Raw genomic sequence first — 22,019 nt, forward strand, 5'->3', positions numbered from 1 at the left:
TAGGAAAGGGGGAGGCTTAAGGCCTAACTTAGGGGAAGGGATAAATAACTGGATAAGGGGAACCACTAACGGGAGATAGGGTTAAAAATCTAACTGTTAACAGATGAGAAAAAAACAGTAGTGAACTAGAACGAAAGGGAGTGACTAAAAGTCTGAAAAATTGAAAACTTACCAGGAGCCGGTAAAAATGCACCTCGTAAGCAAAAGCGGCAAATGAGATCTGGGTAGTTATCACTTTGCTTCATGGGATATAGGGTTGCCTCGAGCCGGTAAAATTAGCTCTCGAGCTTTAGTAAGTGGCCGAGTCGGAGCCGAGGATCGGCTCCGAACCCATCCAGCAAGAATGAAGGCGAGATTGACAACTTAACATATACCCTTATTTATCAGTTGGGTGATATAGGATGATGTTCTTTCTATCTTGGCTACATGTTGGTCAAATATCAGATTACTGTCTACATATGTTCACAGATCCGTAACTATAGGGTCAACTCTTATGAATATTTTATCAATTAAGTACTTAGCTTGGGCGAACAATTTCCCAAATGGCACTATAATGAATTTCTTTGCATTGGGTGGTAATTTGTGGCTTTTGCATCATCCATTGGTTTGTCTTAGACCCTCCTGTAGGATGTTGGTGTCGTGGGGGAATCTGTGATCGCACCCAGTTTAGAGTCACCTAAGAGCTTGGTGAGCCAGAAGCCTTTGACATTATTACCCTTGACATCTGAGGCATTGATGCCAAACAGGAGCAGGCCCAACATTGAGTCCTGGGGTACTCCAACAGTGACCGGTCTCGTAGTGGAGGTAGTCTCACTCATCCTGACTTCTTGGGTCCCACCACCTTCACATATTAAGTTCTCAGTACTAAACACTTATCTAACACCTTGATTAGTTTTAGACTTGAAAAGGCACAAGGTGCTGTGTGAAAGCTTGTATTACTGCTGAATAAAATTTTGTACTGTAGTTACAGCTATTCCTTTTCAAATACACATTGTTGTGTGGATTATATTTGGATTTATCTACAGTTGATGGCATTTTGTTTTAGAATTAGTTTTAGACATGTTACCATTTTGTTATCAGACTTGACATCTCCCATGAATTTATCTGTTTTAATATGTGATGGCCTTGGCACATCTTGTTTCACCTCTTTAGACATTTTTCTTGGGGTGTGGTGACCACACCCATTCCCTCGAGGACTGTATCAGTTTGGAGTAGAAGATCATATCTGCTCCTAACAGTAACATTTCCTTCAAACAGTTGTTTTTCTAGGGACTTTCTTGAGAGACCATTTAATCAGTCAGTCACTCCAGCCAAATAATTGACTATTTTTAGATTCTTCTGATGAAGTAATTGTATCTGGCATGCAGACCAATGATCCTCTTTAACCTCTCTTCAGCCATCTCTTTATTCATTGCTATTCTGGAGTTGGCTAGACAAGATTCATTGTTCACTTTATTAGTCAGAATTTCCCTGAGGAATTTTAGTGTTCTTTTGGGATCTGAGAATATCATCCTTTATGCTTAAAATACTGAGATATTTAAAAGCAGTATGGTTCCTGTCCTTGTAACAAAAGACTTACACACTGCTAAAAGCTCTCCTATGTCTGGCTGTTCTGAAGACAAAATCCTGCAACATCCTAACCTGGCTTCCACATTGGAGGAAAGGTTTCTCTTCTTTCATCACCTGAAGCAGTGTCACTCTTTGTCCTCATAGCTATGCAGCTTAAATATAACTTGCCAAGGTATTACACCTTGTGATGGTGGGAGACTAGAGGCATGTATGCGGTCATTGGTCAGCTGCTGCCTGGGACATAAGCTGACTGCCTTAGGCAAGTACTTCTCCAGGGAGACACATGTATTGTGGCCTTCAGTTTTCTCTTTGAGACCCATCAGGCACAAGTTATTTTGGTGTTGCCAGCTTTGAAGTCCTCTACTTTCTTTTTCAAAACTGAAATCTCCCTTACATTTTCCATCACTGCAGCAGTTCATTGTATAGCTTGACTTGACGCCATGCTAAGCACAGATTCGACAAACACGTTGTATCACTGCTGTTCCTATAGCCCGTCAGTTTACATAATTTTCCTTCATTTTCTCTGCGTTATCTTCTAACACTTTGGCCACTAGAGCTGTCAGATTGCTAATCTGTCCATTTAAATCTGGTGCCTGTAGTACATCCTGTAGGCTACCCAAGACTTTGTTGCCTGTCTTCCTTATTTGTAGACACATTCTCAATGACCTGAGGATTATTGATGAACCTTTTCTTAATACTCATACCATATTGTAGGGAGTTACTTCAATTTATTTAGAGTTACATGTCTTTTAAACAGAAATCATGACCCTAGTGATGGAGTTTCACACATGAAATGCTCACAGCATTCTTGCTAGCTCCACCCCCAGCATTTTTGTGATAATTAAGATAGTAGAGTCACCTAATAGTTTCCAGCCTGGAATCTGTGGAACAGCAGTCTGATACAGGATATAATGTATAATGGAGGGGCTGCTATGGGACTCCAAGACATCTTATTCTTAGGGTAGGGTACCCCAAATATTTATGTGGTAGCCACATCTGAAAATAGGTCTCCATGATTCCTCATGCATTGTGGGCTAATGAGGAATCACAAATATTAATCTCAATTCCCAGACCATCCCTATCTTCTGAATACTGCAATACTTAGAAAATTTACACTGGTACTGAACACAGATGCATCCAAGTACCACATTGAGTTCTATGTGGTTACGTGGCATAAGAAGTGCTCCACATGCAAGTCCAGATGAGTACTATAAGCAGTATATGGTGGACATGACATGGATCTGCAGTATGACTTCCAACAAAGAGGCTGAATTTTACTTAAGTCAGGTGGGGAGTCTGGAAATGACGGACAGGAACAGAGCATATGGTCAGCATTGATGTATGTGAGTCAACAATATTGTTCAAAGACTGCACACAGGAAACATCTCAAATCAATGTGGACTGTGTTTTAATATCAAAGTCCCAGAGAACATCACCCCTACATTCTGAGGTGTAATATGGTAAGTTCTACTTTTCATATGCATACATTATTATGGCCAACATACAGACAGGACAGCCAGCTTTTGGACTGTGAATGATTACACAATAGGTTCAGTGGTCTGGATTATGACAGGGATAGACAATGAAGTTTTCGTACACAGCATGTTTCAGATCCTCATTACCTCCTCTTGGCATTGTATTGTTTATGTGCTTTTTGTCTCCCTCTAAGACTCAGACTATTCATTTGTTAGTGGTGACAAAGTAGCCACCAACATGGGAAAGAGATGGCCAAAGGGAGCTATCATCTAAGCAGGTAGAAAGGTTGCTTTGGTGTTACACTTGTCCATAGACTAACATCTTCTATAGCCCTGATTCTGCCACAGACTGTTAAGGCTACCCACAGAAGAGCGTGATTCTCAACATTTATCCTCCCCCTACCTTATCCTCCACTGTTGCCCCTTCTCCGGGCTTGCCTGAATTCCTCGGTAACTTGGATGGCTAGTGTATTTTCCCTTTAAGCCTTAGTCCCTCCATCCAGTGGTTGCTAAGAGCAACCACATCACCATGGGGGACTACTGTGCCCTCCTTGTGCGTGCATGCTTCCACAAACAAGGTAAGGAGTGGTTCTGTCACTAGTTTGGTAAGCTATACTCACATCTCCTTTTCTGTGATGGTAAGCCATGCCCACATCACCTTTTCTGTGAAAAATCACTGTAGCCAGTGAGCTGACAATGGCTGCCAGCATTCTGCAGTGACAAGAAGCACCATTACCTTTCTCCAGGATGGGCTAGCTAACACTAGTTACTCGGTCCCACAGTCCCTAGTCCATCTCATCCAGTGCCTGAGCTGCCATTTCAACTCAGGTCATCTGGGTGACAGGACTTTATCCCTCTATGACATAAAGGCAGACTATCATGTATTCATATAACCTATGCTTGAAAAGTTGGAATGGTGTCAGGTACACTTGGGTATATGCCAGCCCCCTGGTATGATATCATGCAGGACAGAGCTGGATTTTTCTGTAGTATTACAGGATGGCAAACCTCCTTGACAATGATACTCAATATTGTTTGGGATCCACCTCTTGCATCTTAGCTCTGAATCTTCTATTTTCAAGATGAGGAACACTAGCTCTTATAATGTGGAACAGCTTTACAAAATATTGAACAAATATTGTTTGGGATCCACCACTTGCATCTTAGCTCTGAATCTTCTATTTTCAAGATGAGGAACGCTAGCTCTTATAATGTGGAACAGCTTTACAAAATATTGAACACTTACTGACAGTTTACGAACAGCTTCAACTGGGAAGCCTACAGCATGGTTAAAATGTGCTATTTTATACTTACAAAAAATTATTTTAATGAACTAATATAATTTAGTATAATTTACCATGGATATTAGTTTAAAATTCTTAATAAATGTGCGATAGACCCTTTCAATTTGAAACAGCATGAAACATGACCTTTTTAAGACTCAGAATAAGGAATGCTCATCATAAAGAGGTACACCTGCATGCTGATAAAACCACACCACAGTTCCTGCGGTATGGCATGTTTGTGGTGAAAAATACCTAATAACAGCCATTTGGGACAATGGGACATTTTCACAAATTGCACATAGATTAAAAATAACAGCTGGGATTTTTTTCTATTTTTAAACACTGTGTAAATGCTACATTTTTACTTAGATGTGATTAGAAAGGATATGAATTTTACGTTGTAAGAAATGAGACTTTTAGAATTCCACAGCTCTATGAAAAGAAACTACAAGGCCACTGGAGATTATGGAAAACTAGAATGAACAAGAAAAGCACTGGGGATGCCAACTTCAAGGACAAATAGGATCAGATCTACAATACCATCGCAGCACGACAGTTGAAATGTAGGCATCTGCAGATATCAAAGTGAGGGCTCACCTCACATTTACTTCTCTCCAGCTGAGAAGGAAGTAGAAAGTGGACAGGGACACCTGTGTGCCTTAACTGATGTCCCACATACAAGCAGATGAATCTTTAAATGCCATCTCAGGCACAAAGATGCCTATTTCTTGTTGTGCACAATAATTATATTCATATAGTATTTAGAGTAAAACAAAAAAAGCATTAGGATAAGAATAAGAATTTTTTGTATTGTTTTTTTTACCTGACAACTGAAAACAGTAAAATGTCATTTTCTTTTGCGCATGAATATTTGCATAATACAGTAACTAAGCATCATAATGTAATGCATATACATGTGTATGCAAATCAAGCATGCACTTAAGGAATACCAAACTAACATTAACAGTCACAGAATAAAAGCAGCACAAGAAAGCTTAGTGCACTTCGATATATGAATTTGTGCATTTTGGCTTTAAAGATTAAGTTGTTTTTGTCATTTGTAACTTTGCTTACAGCGCTGAACTAATTTTAAAATGATAATTTCTCCAGAAATGTGGAATTTTGTTTCAGCAATAGCAGTCAAGGGACAGCAATAACATCTCATTACATCCATTCAGAAACAATATTAGTTGCTAACGTGTCAGAGCCAGGTGCCACATCAGTGTGCTCTGGTTTCCTTATGATATGCGTTGATCAGTTACAAATCTAATGGTGTTAGCTCATTAATTACAGAATTAGCACCTCCCTTAACTTCCAGACAAGTCCTAATACCAGATCATTTGGCAAAGGCAAATATGACTTGCACAGTTATGCTAATAAGGTTTATTCATCAAAGCCTAACTGGACTCATTGGTAATGACCATAACCAGCTAGCTCAGCCAGTGTGTTCTTTACTTGTTTAACTGATATTGTACTGTGATCTCGGAGTTGGTATATTTAATTGGCAGGTTTCAAAACTTTGATTTTGAGGTCTCGACCATAAGAAATTCACGGTTTTGACACTTCGAAATTTAGAACTATATATATATATATATATATATATATATATATATATATATATATATATATATATATATATATATATTATATATACGTGTGTGTCTTTGTGTATGTATGTATGTATGTATATATATACAAACATAGATATGTAGATGTAGATATAGATAGATATATGTGGCTTCCCTCAAGCTGGTCAGATCTGGTTAATATCCACAGCTTTCTTGTCTCCCTTATTCGGTCAACAAGAAATCTGTTGACAGTAGTTAAGGATCGCTACCAGGGTAAGGGAATTTGCCCTTTACCCGGTATTGTGCAAACTTGGAGTTTTGCAACATTTAGGCAGACCTATATAAACATACATACATACACATATACTCAGACCTACATATGTGGTTACAACAGTCAAGTCAAGTCAAAGAAAACTTTATTGTCATTCAGAACTACACAGCAGTGAAGCTGAACGAAATTACAATGCTTCATTCTCAATGCAGGAAACAGTTGCACACATAGACAGAAAAATTAATAAAATATCACAGTAGAAATGTAATAAGTAACAATTTGTAAAGTAGGACAGCAGTGGCCCACACCCATCCCAGAACCGGAGACAAGGAAGACAAGGAACAATATGAAGGTAATATTGTCAAAGTAAAATTTAAACAATAGCAGCATATCTGTGATTAGACTGAATTACTGCACAGTTTGTGTATTGCACTTTACAGTCCTTCAGTGTGTAGGTGAGCTACCTTAGTATTGCACTTAGTTATTTCACATCCATAAAATAAGGCTCTTGATAGGCTAGTTATGTAACAGGCGTCATGGATCGTTATTCCCAAGAGTTCAACAGTCTAATGGAGAGAGGAAAGTAACTTGTTTTTTAGTCTGGTGGTCTTACAATGCAGGCTTCTGTATCTCCTGCCTGAGGACAGGCGAGTGTACAGACCATTGGCAGGATGTGTTGGATCGCTGGAAATCTTTTTGGCCCTGTCGATGCACCAGCATTTGTGTAGATCCTCCAGAGGTGTAAGGGAGGTGCCAGTGATTCTTTCTGCCGACCTTACAACTCTTTTGAGAGAATTCCGATCCTGATTTCAGTCAATCCTTCCTGAAGGTAAGTAGGCATACCTCTCAGCTGTATGACTTTGCCTCAGATGTTTGGACTCTCCCTCATAACATTTTTGATTTTCTGGTAAATCACTAAGTATTAGAGTCAGTCAGTCAGTAATGCTAGCCACAGAGTTTACTACTTTTTAATACTCAAAAAATGTATGACAATATAAAACCTATGTTTTTAGTAACTTGTTAAGTAAATTACAGTAACATTTTAAAACTGACCCTGATTTTGGACCTATACTCACCCCCCCCCCCCCCCCCATAATTTTTGGCTTTGTCATGTATTCTTGAACAAATGTGAGAGGTACACTACCAGGTCATAAGCAGATCATGAAAGTGACTGCAGAACAAGAGGAAACACTCAAGTGATCCTACAAAATTCACTGCTCTAAATCCTAAATGGGCGTAGTATTCTCATCTTAAGGGGTGGTAAAAGCCACACACACTCTGGCTAGGCTTATAAATGCCCTAGGGCAGATAGCCTAGTACGAACCTATGAACCTATAACACAAAAATATATGAAATGCAAATGCAGCATTAAATGCATGCTACACTAGAACAATGCAACTAACCCCAGCACTTTAAAACCAAGTCTTCCTTATCAAGTGTGGTTAAAAAAATGTAAATGTATAAAAGGTTACAAAACATAACCATTGTCTATACTATCTCAGGACACAAAGTATTGTAAATATAATTTGAAACTCAGTATTCTGAAATTGAAAATCAAATGTGTGTAGTACGGGGGTCTGCAACTCCACTCCCAAACTAAAACACATTATCTGCAAAATGTCCATGCTTCAGAACAAATTATTTTTCAGTTGCTTGTGTGTTTGCACATGTTGGAGATATTGTCTGTTTTCCTGAGTTCAGGAAGATGTGTGTAGTATTTTTTTGGGGTAGCATGGATCATATCAATGCTCATCATACATTTAATCAATCAATCAATTAATAAACAAACAGTAGCCCCCCTCTGGCATGATTCACTATTATTTAGTTATGCACATACATTGTTATAACCACTTTTGTGCATCCAGGTGTAATGATGCCAGTAACTCTTCTGCCATTTGATAACTGGAACACATCTGCTCTTACATGTACACTTAAGGACACTTAATTATGGGTAATTAACCTGCAGATATGTTTTAGCAATGTGGCAGGAAAGTGGAAAACCTACAAGAAGTTCACATGAACATGGTAGCAACTTGCTAACTTTATATAGTGGACATGGCAGTACAGGATACAACTGGGGTGGTCCAAGTACTTTGAGTAGAATGTTCCACCATACTTCCTACATATATCAGATCAGATGTTGAATAAATCACTAAATAACATAAAGCGGATCTGATTTATAAAACTGCTTCAGTGTAAAATATTCAGTGTCTTCAAGGGGTCTAATTATGGTAGGCTGTCCTGCACAGTATTTGAAAAGCTTTCAAAGTATGACGGTAAATGTGACTATAGAAGACAATGGCATTTCACCCTAATGTATGCCACTCTGTACCAAACACAGCACCCTTCCCCAAGATAGGCAAGCTGACAAAATATTGCTTGGTTCCTATTTACCAGCTGAGTCCTCAGGAGCCAGGAGTACTAATCAAGTACTGCTCTCCTGGCCTTGAGTTACAGATCCATCCCTCTGTGACAAAATTTGATCATGGGGTACAATGCCCACCAACAAGATGGCTAATGCACAGGCAGATATCTATGTGATTTTATGGTTGATATCACATGTAGGGGCAAGATTAGGTTGGGCATAAAGAAATAAAAAATCCCCATGACAACAAGATGACACTGCAATGACATGACTCGGCCTCTGCTCCAGTTTGGAATACTGGCTCTAGTCTGTGAGAAAATGGTGGCTTTGGGTACATGGAGTTTGAAGAGTAGCCAATGGTCAGCCATAGGGGACTAGCGAGTGAGACAGAAATGAATCCGCAGGGAATAGCTGTACTTCCTGAGCATCGATGTTTTCACTACATCATATTTTTTTTTTAATATAAACAAACATTATTTTTATTTGTCATTACTGATACTTGAGCTAACCCCTTCCCATACTTCTGAACATTAAAACAATGTTTTAAGGTGTTACATATTATAATTAATACACAGACATAGCTTGACTTATGGCTGAAAAGTCACTGTTACTCTCTCAGTCCCATTAAACTGCTGCTTGCCTAAGCCTTCAATGCTTTAGTAAAAGTATCAACATATACTTTATAACCAGTGTAGTAATATATCTGCAAGCTGGGCACTGCCTTAAATTCCCCTAGTGATGTGAACATCCTCCAAGAGGGCCTTACCCAAACTAATGACTGGTGTCAGGAGAATGGCCTCAAACTGAATGCCAAGAAATGCATCATTATCCCCTTTGGGGAAAATGTCATCCCCACTAATTATCACATTAATAACAATGTACTAAGCACACAATCAGTCGTGAGGGACTTGGGAACCCAGCTTGATAGCAACTTGACTTTTGACCACCTCGTTGCCTACGTTGTACAGAAGGCTTTCTACATGGCCGACCTCATAAATAAGGGTATTTCATCCAGGAACAAGGAGGTCATAACATCCCTGTTCTACTCCCTTATCAGACCCATTATCGAGTACAATGCCCCCTTTGGCATATACCTTGCCAAGCACATGCAGCAGTTGGAGAAACCACAGAGGCTGGTGACCAGTAAAATCCAGGGTCTCAAGCACCTATCCTATACAGATAGGCTAAAAGCCCTGTTCCTCTACTCAGTCTCGTACAGACTGATCAGAGGTGACCTGTGTCTGGCATACAAGATCATCTCAGATCCAGCCTTGATGGAGTTGTTGCATATCCATAAGTCAAACTCCACACACAAAGCCTCAACCTGGTCTGTGACATTACTAGAACTTGTTGGAGGGATAGAATTGTGTCCCAAAGACTCCCCTGTCTGTGGAATAGACTCCCTCTCCATGTCAAGCCGAGTACCTCTCTAGTCCTCTTTAAGAGGAACCTGGATGACTGGATGGGAAACAGAAAATACACCCCTGGGATCCCGTCTGTGTCCCTGCTGGACAGGGGACACAGGTGCTGACTTTGTGGGAACATGGGCAAAATTCTTGGCTAGGCTTATAAGGGCCTCTGGGCCAATAGCCTGGTATCATCCTATGAACCTATAGGCATTTTTAAGCTATACATATATTTTATACAAATTCACAAAATACTCCATTTAAGTTACCTGGGACCATAATTCAGGTTCCATTGCAGTTGTAATGTCTCAGTATGGTACCATAGCCAGGTTATACTCTGTTAACAAAACTATGGAAGGGGAAGAATATTATTTGATTAACAGTCAATACCTAAGGTTTATATGGCCAGCCCTCTGGTGTATATGGACAAAGTCTTGATTAAGCACCAGGTGACCAAAGTTCAGCAGAGACAAATGGAAGTGATGTAGCTCACTTCAACTCACTCACCTCAGGGGAAAAGTTGTGATTTGGTCCACTGTGAACACTTTCACTCATATACAGCAATGCAATGCAATGAGGGCTGACATAATGAAGGTGTGTGTACATCTGTGAGCTACAAACTCTATGCAGACATCATAGATGCAGTGCAGAAGTTATGGGTTCCAGATAGGACCCTAAAGCAAATAATCCATGAACTCACTCCAGATGATACCTTTCCCCCAGAGTTTATTCTGGCCTGCAAGGACATGGAATGGGGTAATGAGCTCTTGTGTGTGATTGAAATAGATGGGCCAAATACACTAGAACTGACTCTAAGTGGAGTAAATGGGTCAAGTGGGCCCTTGATCTTCCGGTCCCAGTGTATCAGTCAGGGGACTGTGGATAAGGCAAGATGGTCAGGGTAGGCTCCTTGGCCAAAATAAATAAATAACAATTCAGGGTCTGTACAGAGGTACCTGGTCAAGCCAGACAATGGTTTCTTCACTAAATTTAGAATGTTCAATCTCTTTGAATCACAAAAATTATATGACTAAACTTTACCTGCTTAGAATGTACATGAAACATTATTAGTGGTTCCAAAACTATTAATTCTACTTCTTTCACCAGACATTGAAATTTGATTTCTGGATTCTCTTATTCATAAGACTTGGAAATGACCCATATTAAATGCAAAGTTCTATACAGAGAGCAGCTTAGTAACTACAAGCTCCCTTTGCAGAAAGTCTTACTAAAGAGTTGTTACATATTTATATTGTACAAAAGGAGATAGTTGAATATGGTGATTAGAAAGGATTTTTTTACAGCTACTTGAATTGACAGATTAGAATTCCTTTTCCCTTCTGTTCGTATGTTTCACTTCCTTTTCCACACCATCTCTATTATAAATGAAGAAACATTTACAGAAAAGAACCAATTTACAGTTTTTAGCACCTGTTTCTGCACACTACGATACATAAGGAATTAAGTAACAAAAACTACAAAGGTACCAGTTTTTTGCCTAGATGTGTTTAATGAAAACAGATTATTATTATTATTTTACATCTGGTTTTAAAATACCAATGTTCTTCCTCATGCCAGCTGACTTGATGAATACGATGAAGGAGTTCCCTATTGTAACACTAGTGACACGTTTTCTTAGTAGCATCATGACGCTTAGACGGCCAGTTTGGATGAGGAACCAGGTGGTATCTAACTTGCTGTCCTTTCCTTAGAGAGGGTCGTAGAACTCTCCTGTGGTTGCAAATTCACACATGGAGATCAGGAATTAAAGTATATAAAATCAGCAGGATAGGAGATGCCAGTAGACATGTTGTGTCCAGCATGAATGTCTGTTTATGCACGTATAGTCAGGTGGTCACACACAAAGACACACACACACCCACGTCCACACGCAATGCACATGTTGATGATTTTCCCAAGGGTCTCAGTAGGTAACCCTCACAATGATGGTCTCCAGCACATGATGGTTCCCATGACTTGACAATCTTTAGCATAAATTAGGGCTGCCCTACGTTAAAGTGATGGGCATGGAGAGCTAAGGGAAGCAGTGGTCACTGAGAGGCAAAGGATGTTAAAACCATTGAAGCAAAAATCATTTTCTCTGATATTACTTTATAAATTGTAATTACTTCACAATTTGAAGCTCTTAACAATTCTCTGTCATGGTTCTCAGGAATAAAGTAAACAAAATTAAACTTTCATATGAAGAAGTCTTGAATGTTACTACCATCTTAAAGACAGCATTAACAGCTTAAAAAGCAACTGATCCCAATAGTAAGACCGGTCCTATGTTATGCTACTGTTTCTCTAAAGGTTATATGACATAAGTTAGTAAAGCAACCAGGTTAAAAAAAGTTGCATGCTATACCTAAGGAAGTCTGCTGTACTCTGTAGTCTGTCTTGGTGTTAGACTGCATTCTGAAATGTCTGAGTAAATCCATTTCATTTCCCTCTCCATTCACTTTCTGCACATCCCCTTCATAACTGACTAATCAGTAGACTCTACAGATAGAAGTCTTTCTTAAATCTTATCACCTGCAGCTGGTTCTGCCTTGCTGTGCTTTTGTTAAATCTAATCACCTGCAGCTGGTTCTGCCTTGCTGTGCTTCTGTTAAATCTGATCACCTGCAGCTGGTTCTGCCTTGCTGTGCTTCTGTTAAATCTAATCACCTGCAGCTGGTTCTGCCTTGTTGTGCTTCTGTCCTTTTCACTTTTTCACTTCATGATGCTCCTTTACTAATATGGGATCAGCTTCACTAGCAGGTGCCTCATATTCACTATTAGTAGTGATAACGTGCTTCCTTCTGTGCTTAACACATTGTTAATATTTGCTTTTATTAATGTCTAACTTACATTCCATAATGTCTTATCTACACTACCTTCTAATACTGGCAGTACAGTGATTTAAAATGAACACTGATTGATCATTGATCGGCACCATAACCCAAATAAATGTACATAAATTACAATTTCTGTGCTAAATGCAGCTGTCATACTTGTAATGTGGTTGGCCTACATATAAGACAACACTGACTTAATGTGGATAGTAATTTCCCACCTGTGACACCTTTTAGGTGGATTCTACCTGTCTTCCCTTGGTTTTGAATGGTTAGTGTAGCTTCTGACATCTCAGATACATGTAATATGTAAATTCACAGTCATAAATTGCTAGTTGTATGTGCAGTTTGTGAGTGAGTCAATATGGTGTCCTAGCCAAGATTAGTTTTTCTGCATCATGCTCCACTGAAACCTGAAATGCACAAAGTATTGGAGAATGAAGTAATTTCTAAAATTAGCTATTTGGTATCAGACAACAATAACTGATGTCTATAGACAGCACATATTTGAAGGGCACACAGGATACAAAAATAATTTTTTGCTTCTATCATAAATTTATATGAAGGAATGATGTTTTACCGACCGTTCATGTGTGCATGCTACATATGACATGAGACAAGATTAACCTGATTTTTTTATAAAGTGTTAAGTTGTGACCTTTTTAAAAGTAGCCATCAACTGCTGGGCAGGAGTTCTAATAGTCAACTGATATCTACAAGAAGCACATATGCAAATATTGCACATGCTTTGAAATGATTTTCTTTTCTTATTTTTATATGAATTAACTTTCAAGATGTGAATTCCTGGAACTAAACATTAAAGACTAGGAAATTGTTCTAATAATGAATTGGCAACTACAAACTGCACATGTGTGAATGAAGCAATGCTTTGATATATTAGTTCACACATGTTTCTTTGTAAATCACACCTTTGTGACATTTTTACCTTTCCCATACACTGTTCCATGAAGGCCACTTAAACGCCAGTCAAAGTTCTGTTGGCAGATGGGATCGATTAATTCCTCAGATGTTCCATGGAACAACTTCAGCGCCTTCACAGGATGTCCATTATTTTTTCTCTCCATTTTTAACTTCTTCCTAAAACAGGATCACAATTATAACAAAATTCAAGCATTTAAATAATAACAAGATAGCTGTAATTAATAACAGTTTATCAGTTGTGATAAGTATGCTATAGGATAGCAGCATATCTCACTGTCTACTTACTCAAAGGAAGTGATTAGTGAATTTATATAATTATCAATAATCAGTTTCAGTCATAGTTACTCTGTTATTAAAGCTGTTCCTATTTTAACAGAATCAGGCAGTTCCTTTTCCTAGACACTAATCCATCCTAATGTGGCATATTCCTCTACATTATATATATATACCGTATTCAATAGTAAGATATTCCAAAAACACAAACAGAATTAAATAACCTCTGTGTGTGTTATTGTTTACAATGAAACATCAAAGAAGTACAATGCTGATTTTGGAATTTAATGTGATAACCATGTTATCTTACCAGAAAATGTTTTCCAACCCCAACCACACAGGACTAGTGTATCTGCATTAAAACCTAAGCAGGTTAACATCACTGAGGATTTCTGCAGTTGTGAAGTATTTATTAAATTATTTTAGAATTAAATGCATCTACATTTACACCAATATTACATGCTGCTTTAAAATAATGTAACTTATTTAAAAAAAAATAAGTCACTTTTCAGAAAGATTTTTTTTTTTTCAAAAATAAATTTTAACTATGTGACTCGGGTATTAGAACAACCCCTTTGAGTGTAAAAAGGTTGCAGGTTCAGATTTAACAAGAACTAAGATGCCTTGCAGGTTTAAATAACTGACATTTCACAGCTAAGTCTACTAAGTTCCACATAAGGAAACAAAATCTACTTAAAAGTCTCATACCTGTTAAAGTCTTATACCTGCATCTCAGCTTGACAAATCTGGCTAAGCAAACTATACAAATAAAAGGCAAAAGAAATAATCACACTTAATTTTATTGATGTTTTACTACAGCAAACAAGTTACTGTTAAAATCATTAAGAAAGATACTAAATTCCTTTTCAACCTTGTTAAGCATGACTGTCCATTAGTTCTGTCATAGAAGTAGCTGCATACATATATCAGCCAAAAGCAGGCAAGTCTATGGCTTCGGACTAAACAAGGGGTCATATGCTTTTAGGTTACCTTAGAGCTAATGAGAATGACTCTGAACAAAAGGATACAAAAGGGCCCATTTAGAATGAGGTCATAAATTGCAGTACATGCATATAAAGAAGAATTTATTTTTAGATCTCTGCATCATATCAGATGCTGTATGGAGTGGTATGATTTTGATATGCAGAATACATTAGTTTTATGGTGGGACTTTGTTGTAATTACAAAATATTTCAAAAAGGTCTGGGGTAATGGTCACCTTAATGTTTAATGTATTTTATCTTTTGCAGCCTACTTCTGTCCAACCCTAACCTGCAGAAGCGTTATGAGGAAGGTTCTGCTTTTGCTGTGCTGGGGGTTGCCAGTCAGGCTAGGTTGTCATCGATTTGCGACTGCACCAGGCAGGCCCAGGGATTAATTAACAGCTCCAATGTGAGTCATAAGCTGTGGTAAAAAGGTCTTGTATTACACAGTGCAACCACGAGTAATTCTTAGACACATCAGCTAACTTGCATGTCTATGAATAGTAGTTAACTATGGTGAAGTGCAGTTCATTGTAAAGTACGGGCAACCTCCCCCAAGTCACCCCCCCACACACACATAAGCACACAGGAAAATACACACTCACACATGCACACACTACATACCCCGGGTCTATATCATATGTTCAAAGTTTGAAAACTTTGAACATTAAATAATCAAATTTAAATGTTTGAAGTTTCAAACATAAAACATAGGATTAAAAAAAAAACAAACCCAAAACTAACTGCTGTAGGCAGGGGTCAAGCCAACCTGCACCTCCCACCCCCCCCCCGCTCTTTAAATATACCAACTCCGGGACTGCACTACAGTGCAGTAAGGGAAATCTTCCATTTACCACGTTATAGTGCGGTCTCAGAGTTGGTATATTTAAAGAGTGGGGCTGCAGGGGGGCTTGCCCCCCCCCCTGCTTACAACAGTCAGGTAAGTTCCCTTTCTTATTTTTTTTTGATCATATGCTCAATGTTTGAAACTTCAAACATTTAAATTCGATTATTTAACGTTCGAAGTTTTCAAACTTTGAACATATGACATAGACCCACATACCCCATACCTGTACCTACTGTCAGAAAGTCCACAATATCTATTTTTCCCCCTCCCAAGAAATTTAGGGATGATTAAAGTCAGTCCTGAATGCCAGACATTTGAGTTTAACACTTCATATCTTTCAGTCTATAATGACTTTCGGCTTCTCCCGTTAGGGGTTGCCACAGCGGATCACTGGTCCACAGACTAATTGGCAGTGGAGATTTTATGGTGTTGAGTTGCCAGCCTGGTGCCCAACCTTCACAGAAGGCACACGCACCTAACTGCATGTCTTTAAAACTCACTTGACCACAGGGAGGACATGCAGACTCCACACAAAAGGCAATCCACCCAAGAATCAAACCGGAGAATCTCTTGTTGTGAGGTGACAATGCTAACCGCTGCACCACCGCAATCTTTTAGTAAATACATGCTATGGCAAAAGCTTAAGAAGTTGGAAGGTTGCCTAACATTTCCTGTCCCTCCCCCTCATACATGACAACATACTGCAGGCACTGCATAATGACTGTGATCCTACATATATGTATGTGAGTGTGAGTGTGTGTGTGTGTGTGTGTGCGTATATATATATATATATATATATATATATATATATATATATATATATATATTTATGCACACGCACACACACACACACACACATATATATATATATATATATATATATATATGTAAAAAAATCACCTTTCCCACTAATATATCAATTAGTACAGTAGACAGATACAGGTTTCTTATGTCATGGGTGCATGGTTCAAATCTGCTTTCAGATATGCATTTATTTTTATTTTTTTAATTACAGTTGTTCATAGGTACGTACTAGGCTAGCTTCAGTGGTTCATAGATAAATACCAGGCTATCAGCCTGCAAACTGCTACAAACCTAGCCAATAACCAGAGGCCAGAATCAAACCAAACATACTCAATTTTTCTTTTTAAAGGTGAGTGTCAAATCTTGTACCTTGTGTCTGTGAGGTACACATCTTATACATGATGCTAACTCCCACCCCTGGTGTCTAGTGCTTTCTCCCACCCCTATTCCCTGTACTGCTGTAAGTGCCATTAGGGCATGAGAGTTTTACCCCTGGTGTCTAGTCCTTTCCCCTACCCCTGATCCCTGCACTATAAGTGCCAATAGAGCATGAGAGTTTTACCCCTGGTGTCTAGTCCTTTCCCCTACCCCTGATCCCTGTACTCTTGTAAGTGCCATTAAGGCACCCTGTACTGTTCTTAAGTGTTGTTAAGGGAAACGAGTTTTATCCCTGGAGTCTAGTGTTTCCCACCATCCAATCCCCTTACTGATTGAAATGTGGCTGTGGCACAAGTGTTTTATCCTTGGTGGCTCGTGGTTCCTGTTCCAGGCTCTGCTCATGGGTGTAGGGTGTGTGGTGTAGAAGTATGACAGCCACTCTTCCCAACCACCCACACACATTAATTTTGCACACGCACAAACACACACCCACGTGCGTGTGGGCGCACACATGCACACTATATATATATATATATATATATATATATATAGACACACATCAATTTTGCACATACACACGCTCATGTGTGAGCACACACACACACATCAATTTTGCATATGCACAAACAGACACACACACACACAAATTTTGTACATGCACACACACAAACACAGATGAAATAGCCCCCTCCCTACCCAATGGCATTCACTCACACATTCAACCATTCATCCATATACACACATATACCTCATGCACTCTCCCACTCCTTTTACTGCTGCCTTCCAGGCAGACAGAGATACACACACACACACACACACACACACACACACACACACACACACACACACACAGCCCCTTGCATATATGCATGCATACACCTCCTAACTCTACCTTATAACTAAAGCCCCTGGCACTTACCTCTACCATGATGGATAAACACGCTTAACTACCTTGGTGTGGATAAGTGGCCCAGATGTCTTCCCCAGGGGGAGAGAGAGTGCATGGCTAATTAGTACATGCTTCTCCCCTGAACTGCCTCATTAGTATGCAGCACGGCCACAGAGGCAGATCTACAAGATGCTGCATGTCTTTGTACAAAAGCACCATGATAGGGCTGTTTCTGAATACAAAGTGGTGTACACCTCAAGGTAAGCCTTATGAATTCAGCCTAGAGTCTGTTCCTGATTATTTAATATGACCCTTATGCTGTCCATATATTTCTTCATTAATAGCTGCTGATGCTGTAGCTTCTAATCTCATTTGTGATCTAATGTCTCTCTTGTAAATGATGATGTCCTTTCTGCAGCCTAATGAGTATATGCAAATCTTCACTTCTAACAGTGAGATTAAGAGTTCAAACTTTCCTATTACCAATGAGCATTGTGAAACACGCAGAACAACAACACAAATAAAACACTGTTCTCCACAAACTGCCGGGTTTGAAAATAAAATATAAGCTGCACTCCCCAGCCTCACCACACCCTGAGTTGCTTTTGCATTTCATTTTGATAAGTCTGATCCAAATTGCCATAGTCTAATTTGTGCTTATTCCATAAACCAATGACTAAACAGTAGTAAATATCATTAGCAAATGGAATCACTTACTGGCTTAGAATCTTCTGAAAAGTTGCCTCCGACAGTAGAAAACATTTTTTCTTCCCTTGACTGTGTCTGTTTTAATGGTTAAAAAGAAGTGTTTCATCAGGGACTGCATAATGTCTTACATAACTTGCTTTGGTTAAAATAAAATGCACTGATTGAACTATAAAACTAATGAAGCATAAACCTTTATAGCATGTTCTAGAAGCTATAAAAGTGTTAACAGTCTGTACCCCGCAGACTATGTGGCAGGTCTCTGATAAAACATACATTGCCAGAACTGCATGTTAGTTTCCAGTGGTGACACTGCTTAAAGTGCCAGCTCCAATTTTATTACACCCATGTGCTCATTCCTACACCTTCATCATTAACTCCTTAAGCCACACTTACTATAGAAAATCTGCTATATTTTGAGCTAACAGTTAAGAGCTATGCTTAACACAGTCTACTTATAAAGGAATACATTTTTAATGTTGTTCAGAAAGGTAGGACCAACCCATCAATAGAGACAATGATCTTTATTGTCCTTTGCTAATCTTTATAGTCATTCTCAGGCAAATTCATATGAATCTATCCTATCCATATTTAATATCATTCAACTGACCTAAATATTTCCTGGACTCTATAAAGTCTTTTTGCATTCCGTTATGATCCTCTGTTCATGTCAGGGTTAGGTTAAGATCCATGAAGTGAGGGACCCTCGTCCAGTTTGATTTACAATTGTGTAGCATTTCCATCAGGGCTGGGTCAGAGACTGCCCTGTAAGGCAAGCATAGGTCACTCCCTTAGCAACCTGTAGAAGACAGAACACAGTGACAGGGCTTTCGGTTTTTCTGTGTAAGGTGTGTTTTGTGTACCCTGTAATTTCTTGGTTAGAAACCTCTGTGGTCTCTCTCCAGTTGTTGCAGGTTTCTGGTGAGGTACATGCAAAAGGGAGCACTATACTCAATTATTGGTCTGATGAGGGCCAAGTATAATGGAATTATAACATCCTTAGATCTAGATGTGATGCCTTTACTTATAAGATGTGCCACACAGAGGGATTTCCTTACTACTGTGGATATGTGGTGGTCAAAGTTCAGGTTGCTATCAACCTGAGACCCAGATCATGTACCACTGGGTCTACACTTAGAGGGGTTCTGTCTATAATATAATTAACAGGGATATCAGCTTTCCCAAAAGGAATAATAATACTTTTTTTTTGCATTTTGCTTTACTCCATGACTTTGGCACCAATCATTTGTCTGTGTTAATCCTGTCTGCAGTATATTAACATCATTGAGGGACTCAGTGACTGCTCCCAATTTGCAATTGTAAGCAAACTTGGTCAGCCACAGGTTGCCCAAGTTTGTCTGGACTTGTCTGAAATAAATTCTGGACAGTAAGGGGCCCAGCACAGTACCCTGTAGTATGTCACTGATGACTGGTCTTTTGCTAGAGGTGGCGTCACCCACTTTGACAGTATGTGTCCTGTCAGTGAGCCAGTTGGTTACCCCATCTGGTACTGTAGAGGTTAATTCTCTATAATAGCTGAGTGGGGAATTGTGTCAAATGCTAGGTCAAGATAGGTGGTGTGCACTGCCTTTCCTTCATCCAGGGTCTTGGTGACTTTCTTGAAGAAGTCAACCATGTTTAACAGACATGATCTACCTTTAGTGAATCCAAACTAGGTTGGATCCAGAGTTTGGATATTACCTATGTCGTTGTTAATAAGGTCCACAATGACTCTTTCCATGGCCTTGCAGATGAGGCTAGTCAAGCTTATGGGCTTATAATTCCCAGGGTCATTTGATAGTCCCCCTTTGTGCAGAGGGATTACTCTTGCTGTTCTCCATTCCGCCGAAACATAGCCAGTTCACAGGCTGTGGTTAAAAAAAGTTCTAAGTGGGTCTGCTCGGTCATGTTTTAAGTTGTTTAAAAGCAACCTGGGGTGTTGTCAGGTCCCACTGATACTGTGGTTTTGGCCTTGGAGAGTGCCGAGATGACCTGATCTCTTGAGATAACAGGCTGAGGAATGGTGAGAGATATACTTTAGGGGATAATTGGTGGGACAGGGGGTGGTTTGCTCCAAATCTGTCAGCTCCCACAAACTGAGGATGGATGATACCATTCACAACCAGTTTGATGCATAGCTGGGTATTCCCTTTTAGATTTTGGACATAATTGTGATTATCCTTAGCTAGGGAGGCTATTTTTACTTTGTAATTAGCTTTGGGGGACTTGACAAGATCTCTAATTTAACTCAAAAAGCCAAATGCAGTGCTGCTATCAGTTGAGGCAGGAGACTCACGTAAACATAAAAGAGAGCAATCCAAATCCAAGTGTGTGACCCTCCAGTGGCAATGAAACGAAAAGCAGAGATTCAAAGGAACTTCAAATAAGATGCATTCATAAAAAATAATAAAGTTTATTCCAATGAGTGAGCGCTTTCGCCAAAGGCTTCTTCAGACTCTTAAAACAATGAATAAAACTGTTTGAATCATTTTTAAACCATCCTTAAGCTTCCTATTGGACATTACAAATTGATATGTCACATGTTATCTTGTCTTAAAGGAACAGATACTCAAAAAGTTAACATAGTTAAATGCAACAATATTTAGAAGGAATACTTCCAAATATACAATTAATGATCAGAATGTCCATGCAAATAAGTAAAAATATGCATATACCCTGATACATTCTAAAAAATAAAAGGAGCATTGTGCTTGGTCCTATATCATTCTACAATCATTAAAAACTGTTGCTACATTCATTAAAAACCCTGAACATTCTCTCTCCTCATGGTGTTAAAAACATTAAAATCCTTAGATAAACAGCAAGTTTTATCGCGTTTCAATATCTAGCATCTCTACTAAGATAGTGGTGTGTCGAATGCAACTTTGCATATATCAGGTTAAAAAACTAATATAGCGAGAACTCTGTACTAAAAATGTAAGCGTACCTTTACCACAAAACAACATAGCGAATGTAATGTATTTCGCGATGTGCCTCATCAAGGAGTCAGACCTCATCATATCGGTGAAAGGCTGTTGTCCAAGATTAAAAAATTCCACAAATAGGAACCTCTTAGATTCCACGTAAAACAAACTGTTTACAAGTTGTAAAGTGCCGTGTGCTATAGGAACTCTGAATGCAATTGAGTACAACATAACTTCATGCGCTATGGTGACTTCAAGCTTTATTGTGTCAATTTTTATGTGTTACGCCTAGCATTCCACTATTTATCTGTTTTTATCTTTTTATTTTGTATTAGTTAATGCCATCTCTGCCATGTTCAGCGAACACTTTAATAAGTGTACTCATTAATATGTACACGTTTCATTGTTTTAAATAGTGACACTTTGTGATCAATATATGCTTCTAGGGCATAATCGTGCTTACAAATACTGTCTATTTTAGGCACAGGACAGCACGA

The 22,019-nt window shown here is 38.9% G+C and overlaps 1 protein-coding gene across 1 annotated transcript in view; it reads right to left on the reverse strand.

Moving 5' to 3' along the window:
- Positions 1-22,019, reverse strand: part of LOC122815880 (E3 ubiquitin-protein ligase MIB2-like) — a 782,860-nt gene that overhangs the window by 35,297 nt on the left and 725,544 nt on the right. The window contains exon 20 of the mRNA XM_044088707.1: positions 13,724-13,875. Coding sequence (XP_043944642.1) covers positions 13,724-13,875 — 152 coding nt within the window. The remainder of the gene's footprint in view (positions 1-13,723; positions 13,876-22,019) is intronic.

The sequence above is a fragment of the Protopterus annectens genome, chromosome 11.part0, assembly GCF_019279795.1.
Source record: "Protopterus annectens isolate FY-2018-M chromosome 11.part0, PAN1.0, whole genome shotgun sequence".
Taxonomy (NCBI): Eukaryota; Metazoa; Chordata; order Ceratodontiformes; family Protopteridae; genus Protopterus; species Protopterus annectens.